The 25,147-nt window shown below is 56.1% G+C and overlaps 1 protein-coding gene across 5 annotated transcripts in view; it reads right to left on the minus strand.

Annotated features, from left to right (window-relative positions):
* Positions 1-24,643, minus strand: part of UBE2H (ubiquitin conjugating enzyme E2 H) — a 48,632-nt gene extending 23,989 nt beyond the window's left edge. The window contains exons 1-3 of one of the 5 annotated variants that reach the window (XM_083840968.1): positions 24,513-24,643; positions 778-854; positions 7-81 (exon numbers count right to left, since the gene is read on the minus strand). Coding sequence is in view for 1 of the 5 variants with exons in the window: in XM_083840965.1 (XP_083697091.1) it covers positions 7-81; positions 778-854; positions 14,654-14,685 (184 nt within the window). In the remaining 4 variants the exon portion in view is untranslated. Of the gene's footprint in view, positions 1-6; positions 82-777; positions 886-10,840; positions 12,063-12,107; positions 14,095-14,653; positions 19,786-24,512 lie in introns of those variants that run through there. The other 4 variants (XM_083840967.1, XM_083840965.1, XM_083840966.1 and 1 more) reach the window with 4 other exon arrangements.
* Positions 24,644-25,147: the final 504 nt, after the last annotated feature.

Here is a 25,147-nt window from a genome sequence, read left to right on the forward strand (position 1 = left end):
GGTTACCTATAGACGGGGATTTGAAAGGGTATTTATCAGGAAGGTCGACTCTAACTTTCCATACTCCACCTTCATATGGTGCTGCAAGGAAAGAAACGCAGGTATTAGACACACTTTGTAACTTGGGAGAGAATAAATAGAACTCCAGTATTAAGCAAAACACATCTTTGGAAAAATACTTAGTCCCATCAGGGGGTAAGATTTCACATCAAACCTCCTATGGTAAAAGCCTTTTTCCTGTACTGCCTCACAAGAAATACTTGATTTAACTGATACTGCAGAAAATCTCCGCACAAAGGCCCAAGAGCCTTATTCAAAGCAGAGATCAGAATAATTTACTTACCTTTAGAGATGTCACTAAATTAAGGCATGCCGGAGACCTGACTTGTGATCTCATCACCAGAAAAGCCATCTTAATTACCAGCTCCACAAAAAACTCAGATGGTGGTGATGCAAAGCTCACGAGCCAGGTCTAGAAGAGCTGAGGATCAACAAGAGCAGCGCTGAAGGCCCCAGCAGAGGGCTCGGCGGTCGGGAGGCAGCGAGCGCCCAGCTCTGCTCAGCTTCAAGCGAGGTGGTTCATCCGTGTTAACGCCCACGGTTGTGTTTCCTCTGCCCTCAAGAGGTCAGCCCTCAAGGGCTGCCAGCCTTTGAGGTTTTACCCCCAGTTGGATTCGCTCATCTCTTCCTTTGCTCCAGAAGGAGGTGTCATTACACTATCCCCCCCCCCAAGGACCCAGTAGTTTGCTTTTATAGAGGGCTGGGTTGCGTACTTACTTCCTTGTGGTCCGTAAAACTTCACAACGAATTCGTTGAGTCCTCCTAGGATTGTGACTTCGTGTTTGCTCTCAATACTGATAAGTCAAGTCAAGGAAAACGTTCAGTCTGCGAAACAAAGCGCTTACTCAGACCCAGGTAACCTGCTGAAAGCCGGGGGCACCGCACTGTTTGTTTAGAACCAAATATTCAAAGCACCTCACACCATACAACATGCAATTTGCAATCTACGCGTCCTGACACATCTAAGTGACATCCAAGCGACCAAACCGCCACGATGACGTTACCAAGAGCCAATTCAACGCCCCGAGAATCCCCGCCCCTGCGTTGAGCAATCTCCAGTCAGCAGCGATGCCTCCCTCCCTCCCCTCAGAGCTATGTAGCGTTTCCCATTTATTTCGGCGGAGCTTAAGCTGCGATTTAAGAAGAAGCCAAGTCCCTATCTATCAGCGACGCCTCTGGAACCACGCCGGAGCTGTGCAGGGGAGCTAAAATCCAGCAATAGCTCCGAAGGCTCAGGGCACACAGGGACAAATCTCTGGATTGCAGGGGCAGCGCTCAGAGACCTCTCACTCCTGCGCCCTGGAGAGGAGCCTCAGGGCAGAAATTCGCCCTTCCAACGCTCACGTTCGATGTTTACTCTCCTGCCCCGATGAGAGGAGCAGACCTCTCCCCGACCCCTGCTCTGACAAACGCGAGCGCTGATGAATTCGCTTCTCCCCGGCCGCCTTCGGCGCTGTCAGATGGCCTTCCACTGCTATGATGCAAATTACGGCAATCTCACGTTGATTTGACTTGCAAGACCAAAAAAACCTCGGCATCTTCGGAGAGACGGCAGAAGGGCGAGACGACGAGGCACTGCGAGGGTGCTAAGAGACCAGCCGTATTTCCCAACATTTAAAGAAAGGAATCAAAGCGCCAGTGCTTTGGGAAGAAGGGAACGCAAACCGAAAGGCACGAGATTTTCGTTTCAAGGCTCAGTTGAGACAATTAGCGGGGACGTTTCGGCACCCAAACTTGCTGAGGAACTCTATGAATCAGGGTTGATGGATTGCGAATAATACCCTACAGCAATTACCTGTAATCAATAATCGTAATGTGAATTGCGAGGGACGCATCCGAAAAATGGAGCAGGAAGAAATTAAAGGTTTTCTCCTATCTGCGCTTCAAATTGCTGCAGCTCTGCACCCCTGAGGCCACCCTGCTTTGAGAAAAGCGCAAGAGCACAGTGTCGAACAAAAGATGCTTAATGTCTTCGCAGCAAGCTTGGGAGAACACCTTGGACTAAACGGAACCGAAGCTTCCACAACCACGATCCTTCCCTCGATGCAAACGAGTTTTCTTGCCGCTCAAGGCACAGCATTTGCCCATAAATCTCTCTACTTTGCAGCAGTAACGCTGATGCTCTTCCATCTTCGTGGCACCAAGCAAAACAACCACCCGCATGCCCTGGAACACACACACACACGGTCGCTTACACGTCCCTGACCCACCAGGACGTAACTGCTCGGGACCTACCACCAGGAACAAAGCTCTCGGCGCAATTCCCATCTCTGAAGTCTGCTTAGGACGCGTCACGCAACGAGAAGAGGCTCCGGCTCCAGAAGGGCCGATTCAGCCTGGCAGCCTGTGCAGGACATCCCCGTCCCAGCCGCAGGGTCCGTCAGGATTTGTACCAGCTCCTCGAGCACGACGACGCCCGGATCGGAGAAGTTTTCCTGCAGTGCTAAAAGCCAGACTCTGCTCTGTCCCTGAAGGTTTGGGGAGAACAGCTTAGCAGCTAAATATTGCAGCTTCCTTCAGGCCCGGAGTTAAGGGACACTTGTCACCGCATCTCCTCACGTCACCCAGTGCCACGGCAGGACATTTTAAATGTAGGCTCGACCGAGTCTGAGCTCCTTTGAAAACACAGGCACTCATCTAACGGAGAACCATTCCCCACTCAGACAGGGGCTCTGACACGAACCCGTTGCGCGTGACGACGCCCCAGAGTGAAACGTTTAACGCCGAAGTGTGTTAGCACTCAGAGCAGCTTTGCAGATTGGGTTAAACACAAATGGTTTCGCTTAGGACTCAATCAAGGGGCACTTAATAAAAAGCAGCTCTCCGAGCTGGATGCTCGGGGCAAGCTCCTGAGCAGCCGCAGGCTGCACGAATTAATGCTGAGCATAAATAAAAGCGGAGTTTTCCGCGCTTAGACTCAGGTCTAAGTGCTCCCAAATTAAAAAAACCAACTATACACTATAAAAAAACCAACTACACACTATAAGTGGTGCGGTGCCGTATTTGATTGTTCTCCCTGTCGTGACAAGGACCTAAGATCCCTACTAAAAAGGAACGGTGAGTTAGATTTGCACAAGGAACATGCATTGGGATGCAAATGCCGTGTTTGGGAGCAGCCGCATTGCTTATCAACACGCACACACAACCTCAGAGCAAGGTGAACTTCAGAATAAAGCCCTCCCATCGACACAGAAGTCTGGAAACGCCCGAGCAGAACGGAGGAAGCCGTGTCAGCCGACCTTCCTGGGCGCGAGGGGAATTCCACATGAAGCCAAACACAAGCGGGGTGAGCAGCCCTCCTCCTTGCACGAAGCTTTCCCTAAAGATGTTCAGGAATTTGAAATCCACTAACAGTGAGAGCAGCAGTGGCAAAAATATATGGACAGTTACAGAGAATAATATTTACTCCCTGCGAGCTCCCTTCCATCCCCAGGAAGTCTTCAGAGCCATTCCCTTCGTGCACACAATCCCCAGGAAACATTAAATGCATGAGCCAGGGCTCCAGGAAGACTCCAGGAGAACTTGAGGCAGACCCGAAGGCTTCTTCATCTCCCCTGTCGCTATAAACTGTACCAAGGAAATCTCTAAAAGCAGAGGGGGGAAAAGTGCTGGGGAACAGCAGAAAGCTCCACCACGACCGAGGGCAATGCTTCTTGGAAGGAATGCCAGCTCTGCCCCAACTGTTGGCTCGGATCAGATGGATTATTTTTTCTCCATAAGGCAAAAGCCTTACAACCAAATCCGGAATGAATCCTGTTCCAAACACGCCAGTAATCGATCCAAGAGAGCTGGATCCAAGAGAGTTGCCACTTAGGAGCCGTGCAGGACTTCAGGAAGCCAGGGGCACAATGAAAACCCCTCGCCTGCATTCAGAGCTAGAAGAGCCAGATCCTGCAGCAAGCTCGGGTAGCTGCCAGCGAGTCAGAAATGCTCTGAAACCTCAGCGAACCAAGTACAGCTTCAGGAAGCCCCACAAAAAGATCGGTAATTTGGGGCCAGATGTCCACAACCGAGGGCTCTTCAGGTCAGCGAGGAATCCAGGCACGAACACAGAGCTCATCAGAAGCGACCGAAGTATTTAGTGCAAGCCCAAGTCACATCCCCCAGGACAGCTGTGCTTGCCTCCAGGATTCCCCCCTACCTCTTCCAACAGGTCCTGACGCCAGCGCGCAGAAAACGCTCCTGGGAGCGCCAAGGGCTTGGAAGCACGCCGGCAGCATTGAGGGGGAAGCCCGCAACCCCCTCACCTTATTTCGGTCTGCTCTGCCCAGCTGCGTTCCTCTGAGCCCCGAACTGTTTCTGTCCCTGCGCTCCTCATCGCGCAGATTGGAGAAAACAATTAATTGATGGATAAAGGCTTTAGGATTCTTGATGCTAGCAGTAATTCAACATTCGTGCTGGCGCGAGCAGGCTGCCCTGTTCCCAGAGCAGGGCTCACGGCCACTGCGTACACGGGGGCAGGATCAGAGCCACGTAACCAGCCTGTAACACACCGTGTGCGCTGAAACACTCGACAGAAACACATCCCAGCCCCCTTTCAAGGCGCTCAGCTTGCTCCTGTAAGTCTAGGTGACTTGCGGCCCTGCTGCTTTTACCTCCTCACCACCTAGGTGTACTAATCTGACTTCGCGTCACGCACAGTCAGAGCACAAACCAGGAGAAAACAGCAAAATCTGGAGACAAATCAGGTGCTGTTTCTGACGGATAAGGAGTTCAAAAGCACGCCCACGTTACCACCACAGAAACTAGGAGGGAGTCCTGAGGACCCGAAGATAAATTATCTCCGTCCCAAGACCGTTAAGAGAATTTTAATGACAGCAAGTGTCAAAAATGTTTAGACGACGATATGGAAAGCAAGCTTATTTTGAAATATCAGTTCAGAAGGGGTTGCTAGGAGAGAGACAGAAGGGAATTTTTGCTGCAGCTGATTACAGACGCCCTATACAGTGCCTGAAATGTGCCAGAAGCGCAAAGGCCAAGCGCGCTACCTATTAGCATTATAGTAACACATCCAGAGGCCCCGATCAAGATCAAGGCTCTATTGTTCCGAGTTGAGCTCATAGGAAATTGTTTCTTCAGCCAGAATAAAAAGTGATCCACAGCATTTTGCCCATTCTGCTTTGGGACAAAAAAAAGCCCACACCAAAACACACAAAACCTTTCAAATCTAGGGAGATAGAGACTGCCCAAGCAAGCCAGAAATAAACTGGCTGCCGTGGATTTGCCTCTTCTAGGGTCAAGTTCCCATTCCCTCATCCTCCCACGAGGCCTCACACAGGGCCACCCACTGCTGTAGGGCTGGATCTCCCCTGCAGGAATAAAAAAAAATCTGTTAGGGTACAACTGCACGCCCAGATCTCCCGAAGTCCCAGGTGAACATCGTGGCCAACAGATGGTTAGTTGGTTGTTTTTTTTCCTGGCAAACATTCAGCCTTAAAATAAATTCCCCTCCATTAGGTTTCCTTGAAATTAACATAAGTTATAAGCTTGGGCAAATCAGTTTTCCAGCTAAAAATATTTCGCTGAAAATGTTTCTGCAAGCCTAGTGATACAAGTGGCCGTGAGCACCCAGCCGCAAAGAAGGAGACAGAGCAGAAAGCTGAAAAGCCTCAGGGAAGAACAAAATCGTGCATTTATCTACGTGCATCTCAGTTTGAATCTTACCGAAAAGCAAGTTCCTGCCTTCTGAGGATCCCTGCCACACGTTGTATTACTTACGGACACTCACCTACAGCTCTTCCAGCTGAAGAACCTGAGCAGAGAAGGAATTCTGAATTTGAGGAAAAAAAGCTAAGGCCCCACCTGTGTGCATTACTAAAGAATAATCAAGTCATCCAGCTCTGCCACCTCAGCAGCCGAGAACCTCTCTAAGGAATAAACTCGCTGTCTGCATGGTTAGTGACAAACAAAGGCTGTTTAAACCCAGGTGACTACTGCTGATTTGGCTCCTTGGTGAAGAGCCCTGCAGGTGAGCGCTGCTGTTCCACGCGGCGAACGCGCGGCCACGCCAGCTGGGAGACCGAAAGCAGCGCTCCGGTCGAGGCATCGAGGTGTGAATTCTTCTGAAGCATTTGCAAGCAGAACCCTGCAACATAAATACCTTCTTGTGTTGGCCCAGTGGTTATGCAGACGTGTTTTCTTACCCAGGTGAGCGAGTTCCACTCCCACAACCTGCAGCGACCTGCAGGAGCCCGGGGATGCAGCAGCGGCACCGGCTGCACCGCCGCGTGGGCAGCAGGAGGAGCGTGTTCAGCTCGGTCGCCTCCCTGCCTCCGAGCCCTCGTCACCCTTCGTCACCCGCCTTGCCTCCTCTCTTTGTCTGGCACGGGCCGCCCGAGGTGCCGGCCTCACACGTGAAGCCGCAGCCGGCACCGGGACTTTGAAGTCGCTTCACTTCGAGCGTCGGGAATATCCGGTCCCGTTTTGTATTCAGTCCTGTTTTCTCCGGTCTTGTTTTCCCCTGTAAAAGTTCCCTGCCCTTTACTCCCGCTCCCCTTCCTTCCCACCGCGTTATCTGTCCCCCGCAGCACACCAGCAAAGGACGCTTGCAACGAAAGCGGGTCATAAAGGAATAAAAGCGTGCCATTTCCTGGCGGCACTTTAAGTCCCCCTGCACACTTCTTGAGAACTCCGGGCTCACCGCGCTCACGTTATTGAAATCCACTGGTTTTCCCCCAAGCTAGTTATTCCCGTTGCCGTAGGGCACAGCTCTGTTTGCTGAGCGCACCGCGTCGTGCAGGTTCTGGTGGAGAAATCCCCAACCCCCCCCCGGGCTGTGCCAGCCCCGGAGCAGTTTACCCCCACCGGGGTAACCTGTGGTTTACCTTCACGCACCCGAGGCGTTGAATCCCAAAGCTCTGCTTTTTGAGACAAAGCTCCCATCGATCCGACGGCGCGGAGGAGGGAAGGGCACTACCAGAGGTAGCAAGACGACGGCGGCTACGATGGGAACTGAAAATACTCCAGAAGCTAGGGAACGGCGAGTGAATAGCTGAGCAGTAACCTGTGCTGGGTTTTATTTTGGACGCGGCACACAAGCCCGCTTTCTCGTTAGAAACGCGGTTTTTCTTTAAAAAAAAAAAAGCCCTCACTCGCTGCTCCTCTACCAGATTTTTAAGCCAGCTGAGATGCAAAATCAGACACGAGAGAACATCTTCAAGTTGTTTTGCATACACCCTTCACGATTTCATGTCAAGGATGGCAAATTTCCCCGAGACAAACACCCTGGTAACCAGAAACCCCGTCAAAAGGCCCTTCCCTAGCGCAGCCGCGTGTACTGAGACACACCACGGGTACGAGCGGGGGCTTGGGGAGAAGGAGGCTCTAATCCAGCGAGCCCTCCGGTCTGGCTTTGCTTTCTTTGGAGCTCTCGATGATTTACGTCTGGCTGCTCTGCACCGAGCTTCGTGCCAAGAAGCTGAAGTAACGAGGATAAGGTAGACGGCAGAGAAAAAGCCAGCTTTCTTCCCCCAGCAGACACTTTGCAGAGGAGTCTCTGCTATTGACTGATTTAGGATTTAGAAGCTAAGCAACATTTTTCCTATAAGGAGGACGCTCCAGGCTTCAAAAGTGGTCTTCTCCCACCAGAAGACGACAGCGAGGTGCACCTCCTACCTTGCTGGGCTGAGTAATGCTGTTTTTTTTTTCCTCCAGGAGATGAATCAGTTCGTTGTCGTCCCCCCCGTGCTGTCCCCTCGAAAAGTTCCAGCTTGTTTAGGAAAGGAGCAGAGCAGAGATTTTCGCTGCAGAGAAATCAGGCTGGAATAAACTTATTTCAAAGCGCATTTTCGAGCTTACACCGGGTAGGTCATAACTTAATTGCAGCCGCGGCACCGAGATCCTTCCCAATCAGGTGAGACGAGGGGCACAATTAGCGTCACTCTGACAGCAGCTAACGAGCGCCGCAGCCAAACCCCAGCTTTGCGCTGCCGATGACCGCGCGGCTCATCTGCATTTACAGCCAGGGAAGAACACAGCACGTACAAGCAGCGGGCCCTTGTTTTCCCAGCTATCGTTAGCCAAGCGCGATTCGGGAGAACACGTACAGGGCCCAGTGACACCTTCTGACGCGCGTCGCAGCGGAGCTCTGCCTGCGAAATAACTCTCTTTTGGTGCTACACGTGCCGCTGGTCAGCCCCAGGAGCGGCACGTTGGGAGGCAAGGCTCGAAATCACTTAAAACTGGCCTCCACGGGGTCACTGAGGCGCTCCTAGAGAAAGGTGGGGAGCTGTATTCATCACGGTGAGGGGAAGCTGATACGCAGGATTTTTAAACGCGAAGGGAAAGGACCGAACTTGATGAAAGGCAGTCGGAACGAAGTCGCGATCGGTACAACTTGACTGATGCTACCATGCACGACCACAACACAGCGGCAACGTCCCCTCCACAAGGGAATGGAATTGGTTCGTGTCTCAGTGAAAGAGGATGCACCCAACAAAGAGGACTTAAGGGCAATTAGTCCATAACGGCTGCTTCTGCTTAGCAAACCTCTTAAACGGGTCCAGCTGGAGACGAGCGCTGTTTGAGGAAAGCATCCCATCGGAAAGGAAGGCAAAACGCAGAGCGGTGACGCAGGAACACGGAGCCTGGGCTTCTCTGGGGGTAATTAGAGAGGCAAAAGGCCCACACAACGCAGTCGTGTCCCTCTGCACCTTCTGGCCGAACGCTCGAGCCTCCCAGAAGAGTCAGCACAAGGTGCTCACCTGGCAGGAGCAGGGTGGAAATCATCGGCGAGCTCGCACTCTGAGCCAGATCCACGGACGCGGCGCTGCGCGGAGCTCAGCACCCTGACATTTCCAGCCGGTCACAGGGGGAACCCAAGTCAGAGCTGGAAGCCCCGCAGACGCCAGCAGCGTTAGCTTACAGGGCCACACACCTGCCCCTGAGCTGAGCCATCAGATCCGTTCGCACCGCTCCGGCTCCCATCAGGAGAAGTTTGTTACCATGGCGATCGTGCTTACTGGTGGGAACCGAGTATTTAACGTAGGAATAATCAAACTTCTCAAACAAGCGAGAAATTCCAAGTGCATTTCAAGTGAAATAACAGGGAAAAAAAAACCCACCAGCGTTTCTTTTTCCAGTTGCGTTTGGTACAGCCGATTTCCTTTCTTCGCGAGAATTCAAGAAGCAAAAAAAAAAATAAAATAAAAAGCTTCGGAAAGCGAAACCGGGGTTGTAAAACCACAGAACCGAGAGCCTGGCTCCAAACGCGTGCTACACCTGACGCCGAGCGTGAGATTTAACCGCGCTGCGAAGGGGCTGTGCCCCACAGAGCATTTCTCAGGAATGCACCGGGTCTGCTGGAAGCAGGCGGCTTCGCAGCGCTCCCGCAGGTAAACGCTTCACCTGGAGCAACAGGCGTCCTCGGGAAGCCCAGGATGGGGCCTTGTCCCTCAAACGAAGCTTGAGATTCCTGCAGACTTCACTGACTTACTTCTTCGCCCCAAGAAGTCGCGTCTAAATGACAGTCATTTAGAAAGCGCAAGCGCGTCGAGCCACCTCGGCAGCGGCGACCCGGAACCCAAAGCCCTCGGGACACGGCGTGTTTGTGGTCACAGACACGGAGGAGGGCGGCAGCTGGGCTCCTGCACGAGGTCTCGGTTACGGGAACGCCAGAAATCTCAAGTCCTTCGTTTTGAAGACGACGGAGAGCTTAATGGGGGGGGGGGGAGGAGAAGGCGTCAACGCAGATATTTTCATTCTGGTAAATTCGGAGCTAGGTCGTGTTGAACAGCAGCTTAATTTGAAGACGCTTTGGCACTGAGCAGTTGCTAGTTCTGGGAACGGATCCCCATCCTTTGTTCCCCTTTCTTGCCTGCAAGGGATGCTGCAGCGGGCCGGAGAGACTCCCCGGGGGCACGCGGGTAACGCTGCAGCAGCTCGAGCTACATCCTAACGCCGAATTGAGGAGGTGTAGGAGGAGTCCCGCAAATTGTTTCAGTACGCGCTTCACACTGGGCTGTCTCTTCTTCAAAAATCCTGAAGCCCTCGCTAACAGAGGCGCCGCATGAACACACCCGAGCTTGAACCATTAAAGCACTGGGGCCGGGTGGAGGAACAAATGACACCAGAAGTCCTGTCCAGGACCTCGCACCCTCGGCATCAGGGCTGCATACACCACGGAGCTCTCTGCGGCCCACCAGGAACACAATTCACTGCTATTTTGTTCTACAGCCCCAGCAGAGGTGAGACTGCCCAGGAAACGCTGGTTTAGCCCGAAAACCCTGGCAGCACACCAAGAACTGCTCCGTGCGATAAGCAGACGTGAGGACAGCGAGACGGTCAGCTGCTCGGGCTGACTTTTTTAAGACAGGTACGAAGGGGTTGGTTGGGCAGTGGGACTGGGAAGATGCTGGGGGGCACCTGCTTCGATGCACAGCCTCTGCTCGCTTTCGACCCGGACCTGCGGAAGAGCCTTGTGGGACAGCCTGCTTTGCTGGCCTTTGCCGTAAACCGACAGCTGGAGCAGAGACCTGAAACATCAGAGCAGAACCACGAGACCGAGCTGCTCCGCAGGCACCTCTCGCAGCGGGGGACACTGAGGCACCTACGGCACGGCGCTGCTTTGGGGTTCCTTCCAGCCCCGAGCAGAAGGAAATACCCCACGATGTACCACTAGGTCACTGAGCTCACACGCTTAACGCCCAACACCCTACTTCTGAGCCGTCGCCCGCTTCCTGTACCTACCAGAAAGGCAGTAAAGGTCTCTCAAAGAGATTTTGGAAATTATTTCTCCCTCCGAAAAACGGGACGCGAGTTACATTTGGTTCTTACAGGATACTTCGCTATTAGAGCACAAAGCTCCTGCAGTTCTGAGAGTGCCTGCAGAAGGGTTTTGATCTGCCAGTCCTCAAAAAAAAAAAATAAATCCAAAACACTTCACAACAAGCCTCAGAAACAACCAGCATTTCCACAGCACGGGTGCAGGAAGCAAGAGCAAACAAACTGAATTCAACCCGTGGATCAGAGCGGTTCCCTTGACCTCGGGTGGCACGGGGTAAAGCTGCTGCGTGGCTTCAAGCCAGGCTTCCCAGCACCCGCCGAGCCCGACCTGCAGAAACGCACGATGCCCTTCCCCACGCAGGTGGTTGTTTCAGGGCAGGTCGCGCCCCGAGGCGCCTGGGGGATTTCTGTGCCTTCCAAACCACTCGAATCGCGTTTTTTTCCCCCAAGAAGAAGTTGCATTCTGCTCTTCCTCAGACGCTGGGGCTCAGCAGACGACGCAGACTGCTCGCTAGCAGGCGGAAAATCCTCGGGACGAACACCGCCCGTGGGGCTGCACGGCCATTACCTACGCAAAGGGGCTTACGCCGACAGGTTCGTTAACAAAACGCTCATTAACACACCTGTTGATACCGCGTCCACAGCGGGGAAGCACAGATCTGAAGTCAGAGGTCAGGGCGGTACGCCTGTTAGAAATCAGGTGCGAAAAATAAGGATTTAGAAATCAGGTGCAAAAAAATAAGGAGCAGATTCGTCCTCGTCTGTGCCCCAGCAAGGAGCCACAGCTCCTGGAGGGATCGGATTTGCTTCTCCCCACCCCGGGTTTGTTAAAAGCTGTCTCGGGAAAGAGGTCTTAGAGGAACGGCTCCGACGGGATTTCCCACACGAACTTTTGTTGTTTTACGCCAAAGAGACGCCCCGAAGGACGGAGGGAGAGATGCCTCACAGCCCGGATCTGAGCCGCGGGGCTGGCCACGTTACGGCAGCCACAGCCACAGTTTCCAGCACAGCCCGCACCCCGTTTGCCCTCAAACCGAAGCAGGAAGAAGTGATTTAGGAATGAGCGCCTTTCAGACCTCGCTCGCACGCAGCGGTCGAAGCTTACAGACGCCGTTCTCCTCCTTTCTAGGTCATCTATAATCCGAGAGGTGAAAACACCAAACAAAACACACTGTACCAGGGAACCAGCTCGACTGGGCTGAAAGAAAAGGTGTAAAAGGAAAGGCGTAGGGCTTCCTGCGGACGACACGTTGGTACACGGATCCTACAACCACCCCAGGTGCCACCGTCACCCCTGCTAGATGACTTATCCCTCGTATCCTTACCGCGCAGTGGAGCACCGTGGCGTACCCAGCGCTTCCTCTGGAAGATCCCCAGCCTGGATCCCACGTCCCAGGGCAGGCTGTAGACAGACGGGGCGCACAGGGCAAGCGGTTTGGCCTTCACTTTACTCCCTTCAGCCCACTCGGCCACCTGTACGTGGTGGGTTCCTTCACGAGACGGATCTGTCGCTCAGCTTCCCGCGCCTGGCCTGGGAGCTGGAGCCAAGTTCAGGTCCGCTTCCCGAAAACCCCGGCAGACACGCTCCCAAGGCCGAGCCCGGGGTCTGTACGAGCCATTTCCCACCCCCCCAGCCACTAACGGCCACCACGGCGTGGCCCTGTTGGTCAATGACCAAACCACCCGCAAAAAGTTCACTTCTCACCCCCGGAAATTTAAGGAAGCGGCCCGGTGCGCCAGCCAGGCTCAGCAATTCCGCTTGCATCCAGCTCCTATCAACGGCTTCGGCAGCCAGAAGCGAAACGCTCGCCTTTTAACAAAGGTTTTTTAAAAGGCCGGAGCTCTTCGGAGGGTTTTCTGGCCTTTCCCAAAGGATTAACCGTACAGGATTTTCCTGGAGTTTAAGGTATAAAGCTGCATTGTGTTCAAGAGGAAGACATGAAAGAGCCATACCCGGAGACGAACAATGATCCCCAAACGAGCTTCCTCGTGCAACGGAAAGGCAAGCTTTGGGGCCGCGGCGGAAAGGTTGCCAAGGAAGAAGCCTTAACAAAGCCTTCGGGGCTTTGTTCGGGGCTGGGAACGCACAAGCAGGCTCGAGCTCGCCAGCCGCGGACAAAACCTCGCCGAGGCAGAGCCGGGGCAGCACGGGCACGCAGAGCGCCCTCGCCCTGGGCCGGCGGCCACGCGGCATTCACTCCCCCGAAATACCTTCCGGATTGTGGAAGACCGGGCTTTTGCTCAGCAGCTGCGCCAGAAGAAAGAGGCAACGGAGTCGTCCGGGCTGTGTCCCGAGTGCCTTGGCTTCCTCCGGCCCGGTGACGAAGGCTCTGCGAACCAAACCCGCGGCACCTCGCGGGGGGGGCATCCAAGCTGCTTTGGCACACGCGGCGCCACCACAATCGGAGGAAGGGAAAAAAAGATATTAAAAAAAAACAACCACACGTTACAACAACACGACCAGCAGAACAGCAGCGGGTGTTCCTAAAACACAGGGAACACGCAGTCCTCGGCGCCCCGACCTGGCGGTTTCCTCCGAAACCACCTCGCCGAGCCCCAGGGGCAGACCGGGAACGTTCCCTGGAAGGGTTTGGAAGGAGCCCTCACGGCCGATAACCTCGAAGCCCTTGGAAGAGAGTCCCGGGGCTTCCCACCCTGCCAAGGTCCAAAGTCCCTTCCGAGAGGGGGACCAGAACAGGGTGAGTTTGTGTTTGCTCAGGTCGGGAGCAACTCCATCTCCCGGCCCTCTTGCTTCCGAGCCAAGAGCTTGCTCTAGCCCATCTGCCCGGGCTTAATTATCCCCTTCTCGCTCGGTCCCCTAACGAGGGGCGCATCGGTTAACTGAAGGCAGAGCCCAGGGGGCTCTGACAAATCAAGCAGCCCAATTTACGCCCGCGTACCTCTGATAGCCGGGGGACAAACGCTCGCCTCAAGCTACTCCTGGAGGGACAGCGATACCTCGAGTTTATCGTGCGGATCAGAAAAAAGCAGCAGCCAATTTAAAACCGAACTTTGGAATTGGGTTTTGCACGCACCACCGCGACACGAGCCGCGCCACCGATATAAAGGCCGTTGTTGGACCGCCGCCGGTCCGAGCTTTCAGCCTGCGTTACTGAGCTTCGGAGAGCAAAGGCGGCGCTTCCGTGTAATTCGTTAAATCCGGCCAGAAACAGAAGATTCCTTGACATCGTCTGGTCGGGTCACCGTTGGAGCAGGGACAAAGGAGCACCGCCGCAACTGCGCTAAGAACTAATTAACGCAGTTCGGTCGTTAGCGGCGCAGCTGCCCGGAAAGTGGGATTTTGTCACCGAGTTTGAAGTGCCTCCTCCTTCAGAGAGGAGCTGAAAAAAACCCAAAAAACAAAAAACAAACCCCAAAGCTCACAGGCTGCAGAACAAGAAGCCGAGCAGTGACCTCTGCCAGATGCTCCGAATTACAGGCGACCCCCTGCGGACCCGGCGAGCGTCTCAAAGCCACGCATTTACCCCGGCCTTCTTTGAGAAATCAGAATTAAGACGACTCGACACGCTCTGAGCCAGTTTTGATGACAAGGCGCCTAATCCACGGAAAAACCCCCCAATTAAGCAGCAGGCTACCGCAAACCAACAGGATCCCGAAACCACCGGCCAAGGGAAAATAAAGAACAGCTTGGAGGTGCGGAACCACTGCTCCGCTCCCAGCGGGCTTCACATTTTCCATCGTGCCGTCAGCAGAACTGTTATTTCCCCCCTTTTTACTCATCTCTGCAATTTTAGCAGGGATGTGGGGCCTGAGAGCAAGAATTGGGGGATGCTCTCTGCTTGAGGGGTATTTTAATGCTAATGAGAGGAGCATCCCTAACGAGAGGAGCACCCCCGGATCCAGCACACACCTCCAGCAGCGGGCACCCGACGCGCCGTCCATCGGACACCGGAGAGGCTTCTCCTCCGGGAGGAACCATCAACCCAGAGGGGATTTGAGCTGGTAATCTGCGAGACGAAGAGCTCCCCCTCCGCCTCACGTGGCGTTATTTAGCAACTCTGCGAGCGAGCCCCGGTGGCGTACCCGCTCCAGAAGCAGCAGCGGCCGGGGAATCGCCTCCGGCAGACGTACGAGCGGCCGCGGGGCGCAGCCCGAGCGACCAGCCCAGGAAACAGGGGCCAAGCAGGAGGCTGGACGCGAAGCCTCACGCTTCTGGCTCATCTGCTAAATTTAGCCCAGGCTGGTAACGACCTAAAAACGGCTGATGTGGGTTTCTGTGACTCACGGGGCAGCCTGGTCAGCCCCGTCCAGCTCCCACGAGGAGGATGCGCGCACCGCGGAGTCCTTGCACGCCTCCTGGGCGGCTTCGGAAGGGAGGAACCCAACGGTGAGTCAAACCTGAACGCCTCGGCTTGGAGTTAACCCGGCGGTTCCGGCTTCTGATCCACCCTACATCTCGCTGAGGAACGAGGGAGGCATTTCCTGCGGTCCGAAACCCCTCATCAAGGGGAGGAAAAAGCCCTCAGCGCTGCAGGACCACGCACCTGACGGCGCTCTCTTCTCCCGGGTGCTCAGCAACAGGTCCCCGGTTATTTGGGGTGAAACCTTCAGGGGATTACGGGGTCCACGTGCCTCAGGACTTGCTTCTTGTGCTGTCCAAGTCTGCAGGAGGCTGACAAGTGAGCTGCACGCGGAATACCCTGAAGTGTCCCAGTTAGGCTGAACTTCAAGTAGCAGGAAAGAAATCCGTGACTTTGGGAGCCACCAAGAGGCACAGAGGACAACTTAAGGACCCGCTTGCTGCTCCCCTGGATGTACGCCGAGGCTCTCAAAGAGAGCAATAAAAACAAAAGCCCTGATGCAGCTCCTGACCCCGACGACTCCGGCTACGCCCCTGCCTTACTGCGCAGGAAGCTCTCGCAAACAAACTGCCATCGAAAAAAGGAAACTACATCGAGTGCAATAATTCGTAAGCACAGGACAAACTTTTGGCTCTAACGAGACAGAGAAACGGGTGCAGACTCAAGCCAGCTTCTTACAACATAAGCTGTTCCCAGCCACGATCCCCACTTGGTTCCCGCTTAAGCGACAAAATCCGAATAAAAGCCGAAAAGGAGGAAAAAAGCCCGGAAGACACCGAAGCCACACGTGCTAAGTAGAGGCACAAGGAGGGTTTGGGTCTCCCGAAGCACCCTTTGCTCAGGTCACCTTTGCTAGAACCTCCACAGCCGAATAACCCAACAAAACATGCTCCTGGCTATGACTAACCAGGCACAACACAGAAATCTTTGCTTAACCCAGAATCTTTTTCCGAAGCATCATGCTGAAGCGATGAAAGATTTCTCCTTTCACAAAAGATGACGTTTAAAAGAAAAAAAACCTAAAGCAGGGCAGTCCAAAGGGCCAAGTTTTTCGGCGAGTCCCTGCAGAGGTGAGTCAGGAGGGCGCACCTGAGGACCTGCACAAACGGACGTGTGCCTGCAGGAACCGATGGGAAGCAGCTCAGGGAGAGGAGCTCCCACGTTGGGATCCGATCGCTCCAAATCCTACCACAGGAACCTAATCCTCCGGCTTCAACGCGTGCCGAGGGTCAAACGCTCCTCTCCCAGCCCATCTACGCACTAAATCCGTAAAATTGAGTCAAGCACCAGAGACGGGCAGGTGGTTTAAGCGGCCGGTGGTCAATAAGCCCCGCAGGACTCGGCGTCAAGTTCGCCGCAGTCGGTCAGCGCGTTTTCTTGCTTCTTTCAGAGCAGACACGTTTGCGGCGTGCCTTTACTAGCAAAGGAACGCCTTCTCCTGGACGCAAGGGCTTCCCACCATGAGAACGTTACTGCTGATCGTTTCAGGTTCACAATTTCTCTTTTTTTCCCCATTTGGCAAGACACGACTCTCGGAATCATCCCCAGGAAATTCAAGCGGCGGCTGATAACTACAACGGGGCTCGCAGTTCCAACACCTCGCTGAGGCCGTGGGGACGTATTTCTTCTGGTCTGCACTCCTCGCAGCCAGGGCTCGGAGATTCCCCTCGGCGCAGGCAGCAGAGCACGGCCACTTGATGGCGGACTCTGCTCCTTCGTGGCCCAAATGAGGCAAGTCTTTAAACTTACCTTTTACCGGCAACCTTCTGGTCACGTTGCCAACACCAAACAAAAGGAAATACGGCAGAAACCGGGAAGTTAAAAAAAAAGAAAAAGGTTACGACTACGTTTCTCAGCAGCTGCAAGTAAGCCAGAATCTGTTTTAATCCAAGGTCTTTGCACCAAGCACGTGAATTCAATAGGGTCCCCGGTTTTTAAAGAGGGCGGAGCAGCGCTAGCAGGCAGCTCCCTTGCACGGGGCAGCTCCTCGTGTCAGGCAGGGAAAGGGGGAGCTCACAGCTCCCCGCATGCCTTCCCTTTCAAGGAACACAGGCCCCGGGACTAGGTTACAAGGATCTGATTTCTGACAACTCAACTTCGGGGCTGTCATCATCCCCCGCCCCAAGTCTCTCCAAGCCACGTTCTCCTTTTGGGACCTAAGCTCGCCCCGATAACTGTGCACGGATTCCTCCGTTCGGCCGCAGGTATTGAGTTACCTGCGACGGCAGGCCCGATAAACAAAGCGACGACGATTTAGCTTCCTTCTTCTCGCTGCTTCCCTCATTTCGCAACCGACACGGTGGCGGGTTGAAAGCCTTAAGAGGAAAAAAGAAAAAAAATAGGTGGGAGGTTCCTCTGGTAGCACCGAGGGGCAAGTCAGCCTAACCACGCTGAGTCACGCCGCGGTTGGATTTGACATTTCCACAAGTGCTTCGCTCCTGGAAGGGCTGCTTCGGCCTCGTTTACCTTACGAAGGATTACAAAGCAAGGCCGTCCCCAAAACTCTCGCAGGAATCAGTCCACGACGTGTTCTTTTCCCACCTGCTGCGAGCCAAAAAGCAGCGACCTTCGAGAAGCACCGTGACGGTCAGCTCCTCGACACGGACGCCTCCGGCTGCAGGACATGACCCATGCGGCCCAGTTCTCGCCAGGTTCGGGGCCTGCACGGCTGCTACGCGAAACCAGCGCCCTGCACGCGCTCCCATTCAGCCGTGGGGGCTTTAAAGATTCGAGGGGCAGGTCGGCGAGGCTGAATTAACGGCGTTTGGGGCAGGAGAAAAACGTAACCGGTTTCGTTTGGCTTCGGGGGAAAGGAGATGGTAAAAGAGAATCAGCTTCCACCAGCTTTGAAGTCTTCCACCGATGCAGAAGCTCTCACTGAAGGCCTCAGCAAGGAGGTAACTTCTCTCCGCTCCTAAAAAAGGGACCTTGACCTTCTCCAGATAAAAGCTTGGGAACCTCCAGGACACGAGGGCTAGTTCTGCACTGCATCCATCACTGACTCCATCCCACCGTCGGTTCCTCCAGGTCTCAAAAGCATCAGCTTCCTCCTGGCGCGCATCTCCCAAGGTTGAAACCGAGTTTTAAAAAAAAAAAAAAGCCAACAAACTCTCTCCACAAACGCATTCGAAAGCCAAACCCGATTCTTTTTGGAATAAAGAAGGTCTTCAAGACCTTCGCAGTCGACTAAGCAAGACTCACAGCAGCAGCTTCACCTGCCCCTAAAGCCAAGGTGAGCCTCAACTCTTAAGCCATCTCCACAGCGGTGATAAAAATCAACTACAGGCCAGCAGCACAGTTTTAAAATACCATTTAGATCCCGAAACACCTCGAAGAGCAAAGCTTTATTCAAGCTCCAGCCAGCCCTGAGCACACAACCCGTTTTAGGTTCTTATCCGTGTTTTCTGCCCCAAAAAGCGGGCGTCTTATCGGACGTTCTCCCCGGCCCCAACGCCGGGCCTCACAGCTCCAGCGCGCGGCCGATCCCGCCACCGTCGAGACGAAACAAAGCAAAACGGCCAAAACACGCCGAGGCGCTCCAGTTAATAATTTATCAATTGTTTCAACATTGCAGCTGCTCATTTACCACGCGGGAGGTTAAGCGGGGACGCGGGAGCCTGCTTCGGTACCGCGTGCTTCGTTTTTTTTTTTTTTTTTTGATATATAAAAAACATCAAATGTTTTCTTCTAGGCACCTTATTCAAGACCACGCCGACCCTGAGCACTGCCCCACCACGTCCTACGTCTCCCCCCAGAGGTTTCGGATTTGGGGCGAGCAGCACCAGAGCAGGCAGGTGAGAAATCCTCGCCTCCAGAGGCGCTTCCTCCCAGGCTCCAAGGGAGGCGTCCTCGATAAACGTGTAAAAACCTAATCCCACCCTAAACCCTGCTGGGTTTTAGTCCCAATCTCAGACCTTCCAGGCTGTGAAAGCCCCTCCGTGCAGTGCAGACACGCTTGAGCTCACCTCCCGGCGCCACGCCTCGCTCGGGGGCCGTGAGCCAGCGGGCCGGGCACCGTCCCCCCTCTCTCAACATTCGCTCCGCGTCCTTCCCTCTTGCTCGCCTCGGCTCCGGTATCGTCTGTCACGACAGAGCCACGACAGCGGGTCCGCAGACGCCGCCCAGGAACCAGCAGCCGTTACCCAAGGAGCGCCCCGCGGCGATTTGCACACCTAGCATCTACACGCTCGCAGGAGGGAGTGCCCGAGGCCGGGGGCAAAGCCCCCCCCCGGAATTTGGGGATAACGCAAAATTTACGTAACGAGCGGCTGCCAGCTTTCAACCTCAACCTTTCACGGGCGGTGACAAATGCCTCCAGGGGGAAGCCCCCTCAAAGAGCGCCAACCGTCATAAACGCAGCCTTTCCCTAACGAAAACATTAACGCTGACTTAAAGCGGTCATATTTAAGGGAGTATCGCAAAAAAAAAATGAAGCCGGCTACGCCCAGACAGCACAAAACATTTCAGATTAATCCACCCCGACACACCATTTGTACAGTCTCAGAGGAAGATATTTTACGTTTCTATCGGCATTTACTCCAGAAATTATTACATTTCGTTGGGGCCTGCTTTCCTTGGAGGAAAAGCATTCGACCCCCTGAGAACAACCGAGCGGCTAGGCTGAAAACCCCTTCCCCACGCTGATTCCCCGACGTCTGGGAGTCTACACCAGCCCCTGCGCGTTCCTGCGTGATCCGCAGGCAGGCCGTGCAGGTGCATTCTGTAATTTGCAGGTTAAAAGGGATTAAAGTCGATGGAAGAACAACAATACCTTAAGAACCGTCCACGCAGATACACCCTCTACCTGCTCCGGAGCACAGGACGCCAAAAAAAATGAACTATGAGTGGTTTGGCTCATAGTTCGTGGACGAAGAGACGAAGCCAAACGATTTAAGGTCCCAGGACAGCTCCTGGAAGCTGCAGCGGTGACAACAAAACCAACCTCAGTCCCGGGCCGGGATCGGCCCCGTTTGCAGGGAACTGTTAGCGGCTGCGCGAGCCCAAGGGGCAGTGAAGTCGCCTTTCTCCAAGAGGCTGCAAATCCATCGCAGGTAGATCGTTACCAGAAAGCCTGAGGAACCTGAAGGTGAGGGAGAACGAAGGTGAGGACGGAACGCTTAGGTCTAAGCGGCCAAAGGGACCGAGCAGGGAGAGGAGGGGAAAGGACCTGGCAAAATCTGAGCAGAGAGCGCTTCAAGTGACGAGCGGCCGCGTGTTATTTCCTCCGCAACAGCCAAAGAGAATTCAAAGCGCCTCAGCACCAAGGGACGAACGACTGTAAGCATCCCAAGGAGGCAGAAAACGAAACGGGAAGCAGCGGGGGAAAATAAAAAAAATGAAATCAGGGAGAACGTCGCGGTTCCGCCAGCAAGAAATCCGACTCTCCCAGGGGACGCGGAGCAAGGTCCAAGACCCGCGGCGTCTCCTCGCGGGGCTGGCATCTCCCCGCTGGCGCCCGCGGCTCGCAGCACAAGGCCGGCCGACCTGACGGAAAGCAGAAACGATGCTGCAGTCACGCGAGCTCCGCTTGGGCGAGGGAACGCAAAGGGCGCTGCTCTGCGGCCGTTATTCCAGAAACGCGCGGACAAAACCCATGGGGAAACGGAGCTGGGGGGGGAAAGGAGGAGAGCTGAGCGCGCAGAACGAGGCGGCGAGCCGCTCCTCCGCGCGTGTAACTCACAGCCGGCATTAAAAACCATTGTTCAGCCCCTCTCTCACCTCCGCGGGACAGCCGAGAAGAAAATCCAGCCACCTTTCCCCCTGCCGTCACGTCCCCTCCGGTTTAAGCGGGCAGCGAAACGCAGCTCTCGGGCTGCGAACCCGCACAGAGCGCTCGTCCTTTTAACCGCGGGCACTTTCCTGCCTCAAGAGCAGCCCGGGACGGGTTTCTCCTGGCTGCGACCGCGATTAAATCGCGGTTTAAGGAGGGCGCCGAGCACCGAGGGGCGCTGGGCACGCGGGGTTAGGCTGCAAGCAGCCCCGACGCCCCGCGCGGGGCCGGTTTCGGGTGGACGGCTCCCTCCCTGACAGCCTGCTGCCGGCCAGCCCCTGCTGCCCTGACTCGCTTCCGGAGATATTTAAGAAAGCAGGTGAGGAGGAAAGTTGGTTGTTTTTTTAGGATTCTTATTTTTAAGCGCTTCTTCGGTTTCGCCTGCAAAAGGGGCGCGGGATGGGGAAGGGCAGCGGGTGCCACAAAGAACGCCTTGCTCAAGAAACTTAAAACCAGAGCGTTTGGGGGCTTGGATCCACGCTGGGAGTTGCTGCGGGTGTCCGTCTGTCCGTCCTCAGGGCTGTGGGCGACCCCACCTGCCCCTACAGGGCCCTGCCACGAGGCAGGGGAGGGGACACAACAAACCTGGAGCCTCCGAAGCGCGAGCCCCGTGTGCCAGCACACGGATTTCCACAATATCGGCGTTTTTGTTTAAAAAAAACACCCCGTAACCCAACTTTGGTGATGCTGCACAGTCACGGCCAGCTCCAGGACAAGGCGCAGGGCGCGCACGCGCGGATTAAACGCGATATTCATCACGCAGAGCCTCATCGGGGGGGGCGTCTTCTGGTTAATCCTACGTAGGAAGACTCCGGCTGGGTTTGGGAGGTTCCCAGCCCTGCTACGAGTCCCTCTTAGCGGTTCCGAACACGCCGGAGGGCGCTCGGCGAGACGGGCTCCCAAAAAGCTCGCCGGGATCCCACGACAGCCGCGCCGGCACCCGCCACGCTCCCCTGCCAACCACGGGGCCGGGGCCGTGCCCGTGGGGGATCCCCACGCGGCTGGGCTGGAAGGGGCTCGACGACGGGCGCAATTCGGTGCTGGAGCGGGTGCACCACCGCGTTTTCGGGTCCGGCCGACGAGCCCGGGCTTCAATAGCCCCCCACCACCAAACCGACAAGGCAACGATGGACGAGCGGACTCCCAGCTCCGGCCAAGAGCCCGTCCGGGCGCGGGAAGGATCCAAAACCCTAAAAGCCCTAAAATCAGCCCTAAAAGCGGCGAGATGATGCCCTGGAGGTCGGCATTTAGGCAACCGAGATCCCCCCCCGCCCCCAGCTGGTTTGGTTTTGCAGGACGAAGCGGGGATTCAGAGGTCCCACCGCGGCGGGCAGCTCCGCACACTCTGGGTTGCGTTTATGAACCCCAAGCCGCGCCAGCGGTTCTGGGGGCGCTGGGAGGAGGCGGCGGGGGCTCCCCCAGCCCCGAAACCGAACCCCCGAGCACCCCTTCGCGCGTCCCGGAGCGCCACCGCGCCGTTACCCCCCGCCCCCGGGGACCTCGCTAAAGCGGAGCCCCACAAAAAAAGCAGAGCACGAGGCGGCGCGGCGTTGGGAAATTCGCATCCCGGTCGGGGGGGGGGGGGGGGGGAAGAAAAAAAAATAAGAGTTTTTTTTTCCAGAACCGTCTCTCCTTAAAGGAGAAAGACGCCGAGGGCAAGCCGGCCGCCGAGCCCTACCAAAACAAGACATTCCAGCGCACACGCTCTTCCCCTGGGGACAGGCCAAGGAGAACAAAGGCACGTGACGGCCCCGTTGCTCAACGCGCCCTTGGAAGGCGTTCAAGCCGGACGATAAACGCGCGCTGCGAGCCCCCCGGCAAGGGGCATTCCGGGCCCCAAAAAACGCGCCCGACCCTTCGCCTCGGCCCGTCTCCGCGGGGCCGCCAGCGGCGAACGCCCCGCGGGAGCTTCGCGCTTTTATTCCGCGGGAACGAGCCCGGATTTAGGCGGGGGGGGGGGGGGGGGGGAAAAACGCTCGGCGGCTCTGGTGGGGACGAACGGGGAGATTCCTGGTGGGGACGAACGGGGACGATTTCCAATTCCTTTCCTGCGCCGAGCGGGGCGACGCTTCCTTTTTTTTTTTTTTTCTTCTCTTTTCCCCCCCCCCCCCCGCCGCTTAAAAATAGAGCCGGGAGCATCTACCCACAAAAGGAGGGAAATAAATCAGCGAGAAATCAAACTCCCAGCCGGGGGGGGGGCTGCGGAGAGCTCGCCCTGCTGCGCCCCGGCGTAGGGCAACAAAGCCCGGCCATCGGGGGGTGGGTGGGGGGTTCGGGGACCCCCGGGTGCGCCCCCCCCGGTTGGGGTGAAGGCCTGGGAGGGGGGGGGAAGGCCAAGGCTCCCCATCAGCTGGCGGCTCGCTCCGCCCCGGCCGCGGTTTCCGGGTGGTAACAGAGCAGCCAATCCGCGGAGTTGCGAGCTCTGCCCGAGGCCTCTCGCCCGCAAAAACACCGCGCCGAGGAGGCCGAAGGCTCGCCCCCAAAAAGCTCGGGGGGAAACGGAATGGGTGGGGGGGATCCCCCGGGAGCCAAGGGCTGGGGGCTCCCCAAAGAGGCGCCCGGCGCGACACCCCTAAGGATGGCGGCTGGCAGATCCCCCAACGTTTTGGGGGCGCGGGGGACGCCCCGGCAGGCAGCGCCCCCGGCTCCGTAAGGGTTTGGGGGTCGCCGGGAAAAGTTTGGGTGACCCTAACGGGGGCTGCAACCCCCCGACCCCCCCCCGAATCCATCCCAGGACACGGGGACACCCGCTGCAGGCCCGGCGCGAGCAGGGGAGAAACAATGAGCGAGGGACTGCGAGTTTCAGCACATCGCCGCCGAGGCGATTATTAAACGTCGGCAAGGGGCACGAAGGCGAGCAGCCGGCTCTCCCCCCCCCCACCTTCCCCCCCCCTTCCCCAGGAAATCCACGGGGAGATCCCGAGCGACCTCTCCCCCCCCCTTTCCCGCTCACAAAGGGGCGTCCACAAAAGGCCCCGGACGTGTTAGGATTGAAAATAAGGGGGAAAAAGAGGAAAAAAAAAAAAGCCCCCCCGCTCGGCTCCTAAACCTGGCAGGGCGGGAGGAGGAGGTGTTTGCTCGAGATGTCGCCCCCCCGCTAAAAGCAGCCCCCCGGCAGGCCGCAGATCCGCGCCGTTACTCCCCAGCAGGAAGGCGAAAAGAGGCCGAAAACGGGAAAAGTGTCACGAAAATGGCAGCAAAAACCTGGGGGGGGGGGGGGGGGGATAAAAGCGAGGTGACAACAAAACCCTTGAGGCGAGCGGCCCCCGCGCACATTCCTTCGGACGCCCCCCTCTCCTTCGGGGCAGCCCCGAATTTCGGGTGGGCTTCCGAGCGGGATTTGGGATTTGCTTTCAGAGCTGGGGGGCCTGGCGAGCCGGCCAAAAAAAAAAGAAAAAAAGAGGCCGGGGAGGGAAGGGAGGGAAGGAGGGGAGCCGAGCAGGCATCTGCCGCACGTGCAACTTCCCAAGTTTGTCGGCCGCGGGACGCCGGCCCCCCTAAACCCTCCGACCCCGGGGGGGTTCGGGTGCGACGGGGGGAGCCAGGCTTTGGGGAGAGCCTCCCTCGGGTTCCTTTCGTCAGGAAGCGAGGGGAAAGCAGCCGGGGCCGGGGGGGGCATTTCGGGGCTCGACACCTACCAGCGCGCGGCCCCCGGCGCCTCTGGAAATAGAGAGGGGGAGAGGAGAGGCTTCGGAAAAAGCCGCCGGCGCGGAAAAGCTGCTCTTTGTCTCCCAAAACGTCCGCGGCGGTGGCTGCCAAACGAACAAACAACGACAAAAAATAATAATAATAAAGAGAGAAAAAAAAAAAAAGAGCAGGGGAGGGGAAAAGGAGAGCGGCGGCAGCTCAGGTTGGGCCTCGGCCCTCTCCAGCCCAGACCTCTCCTGGCGCTGGCCCTACGCAAGATTATTTTTGTGCCCCCCCCCCCCCCCCAAATAAAAACCAAAAAACCCCCAACCAGCCGGAATCGCCGGCCCTCCTCCCGGCACGATCGAGGCCGCGATTCGCCTTCGCCCTGTGCGCGTGTGTAACTTTAAACCCCCGGATAAAAATAGCTCAGATTCAACCATGATCGCCAGTCATTTCCTATTTGCTCAGGAAAAAAAAAAAAAAGAAAAGAGGAAAAAAAAAAAACCACCAAAATACACCGAGAGCGGCTCCGGGAGAGGAGCGGGGCGCCCGGCCAACGTCAGCACAAGTTTCCTTCGATAAGCCGCCCTCCTGCCACGAACGGCGGCGCTCTTCCCCCCCCCCCCCCCCCCCCCAAAAAATA

The sequence above is a fragment of the Anser anser genome, assembly GCF_964211835.1.
Source record: "Anser anser genome assembly, chromosome: 1".
NCBI lineage: Eukaryota > Metazoa > Chordata > Aves > Anseriformes > Anatidae > Anser > Anser anser.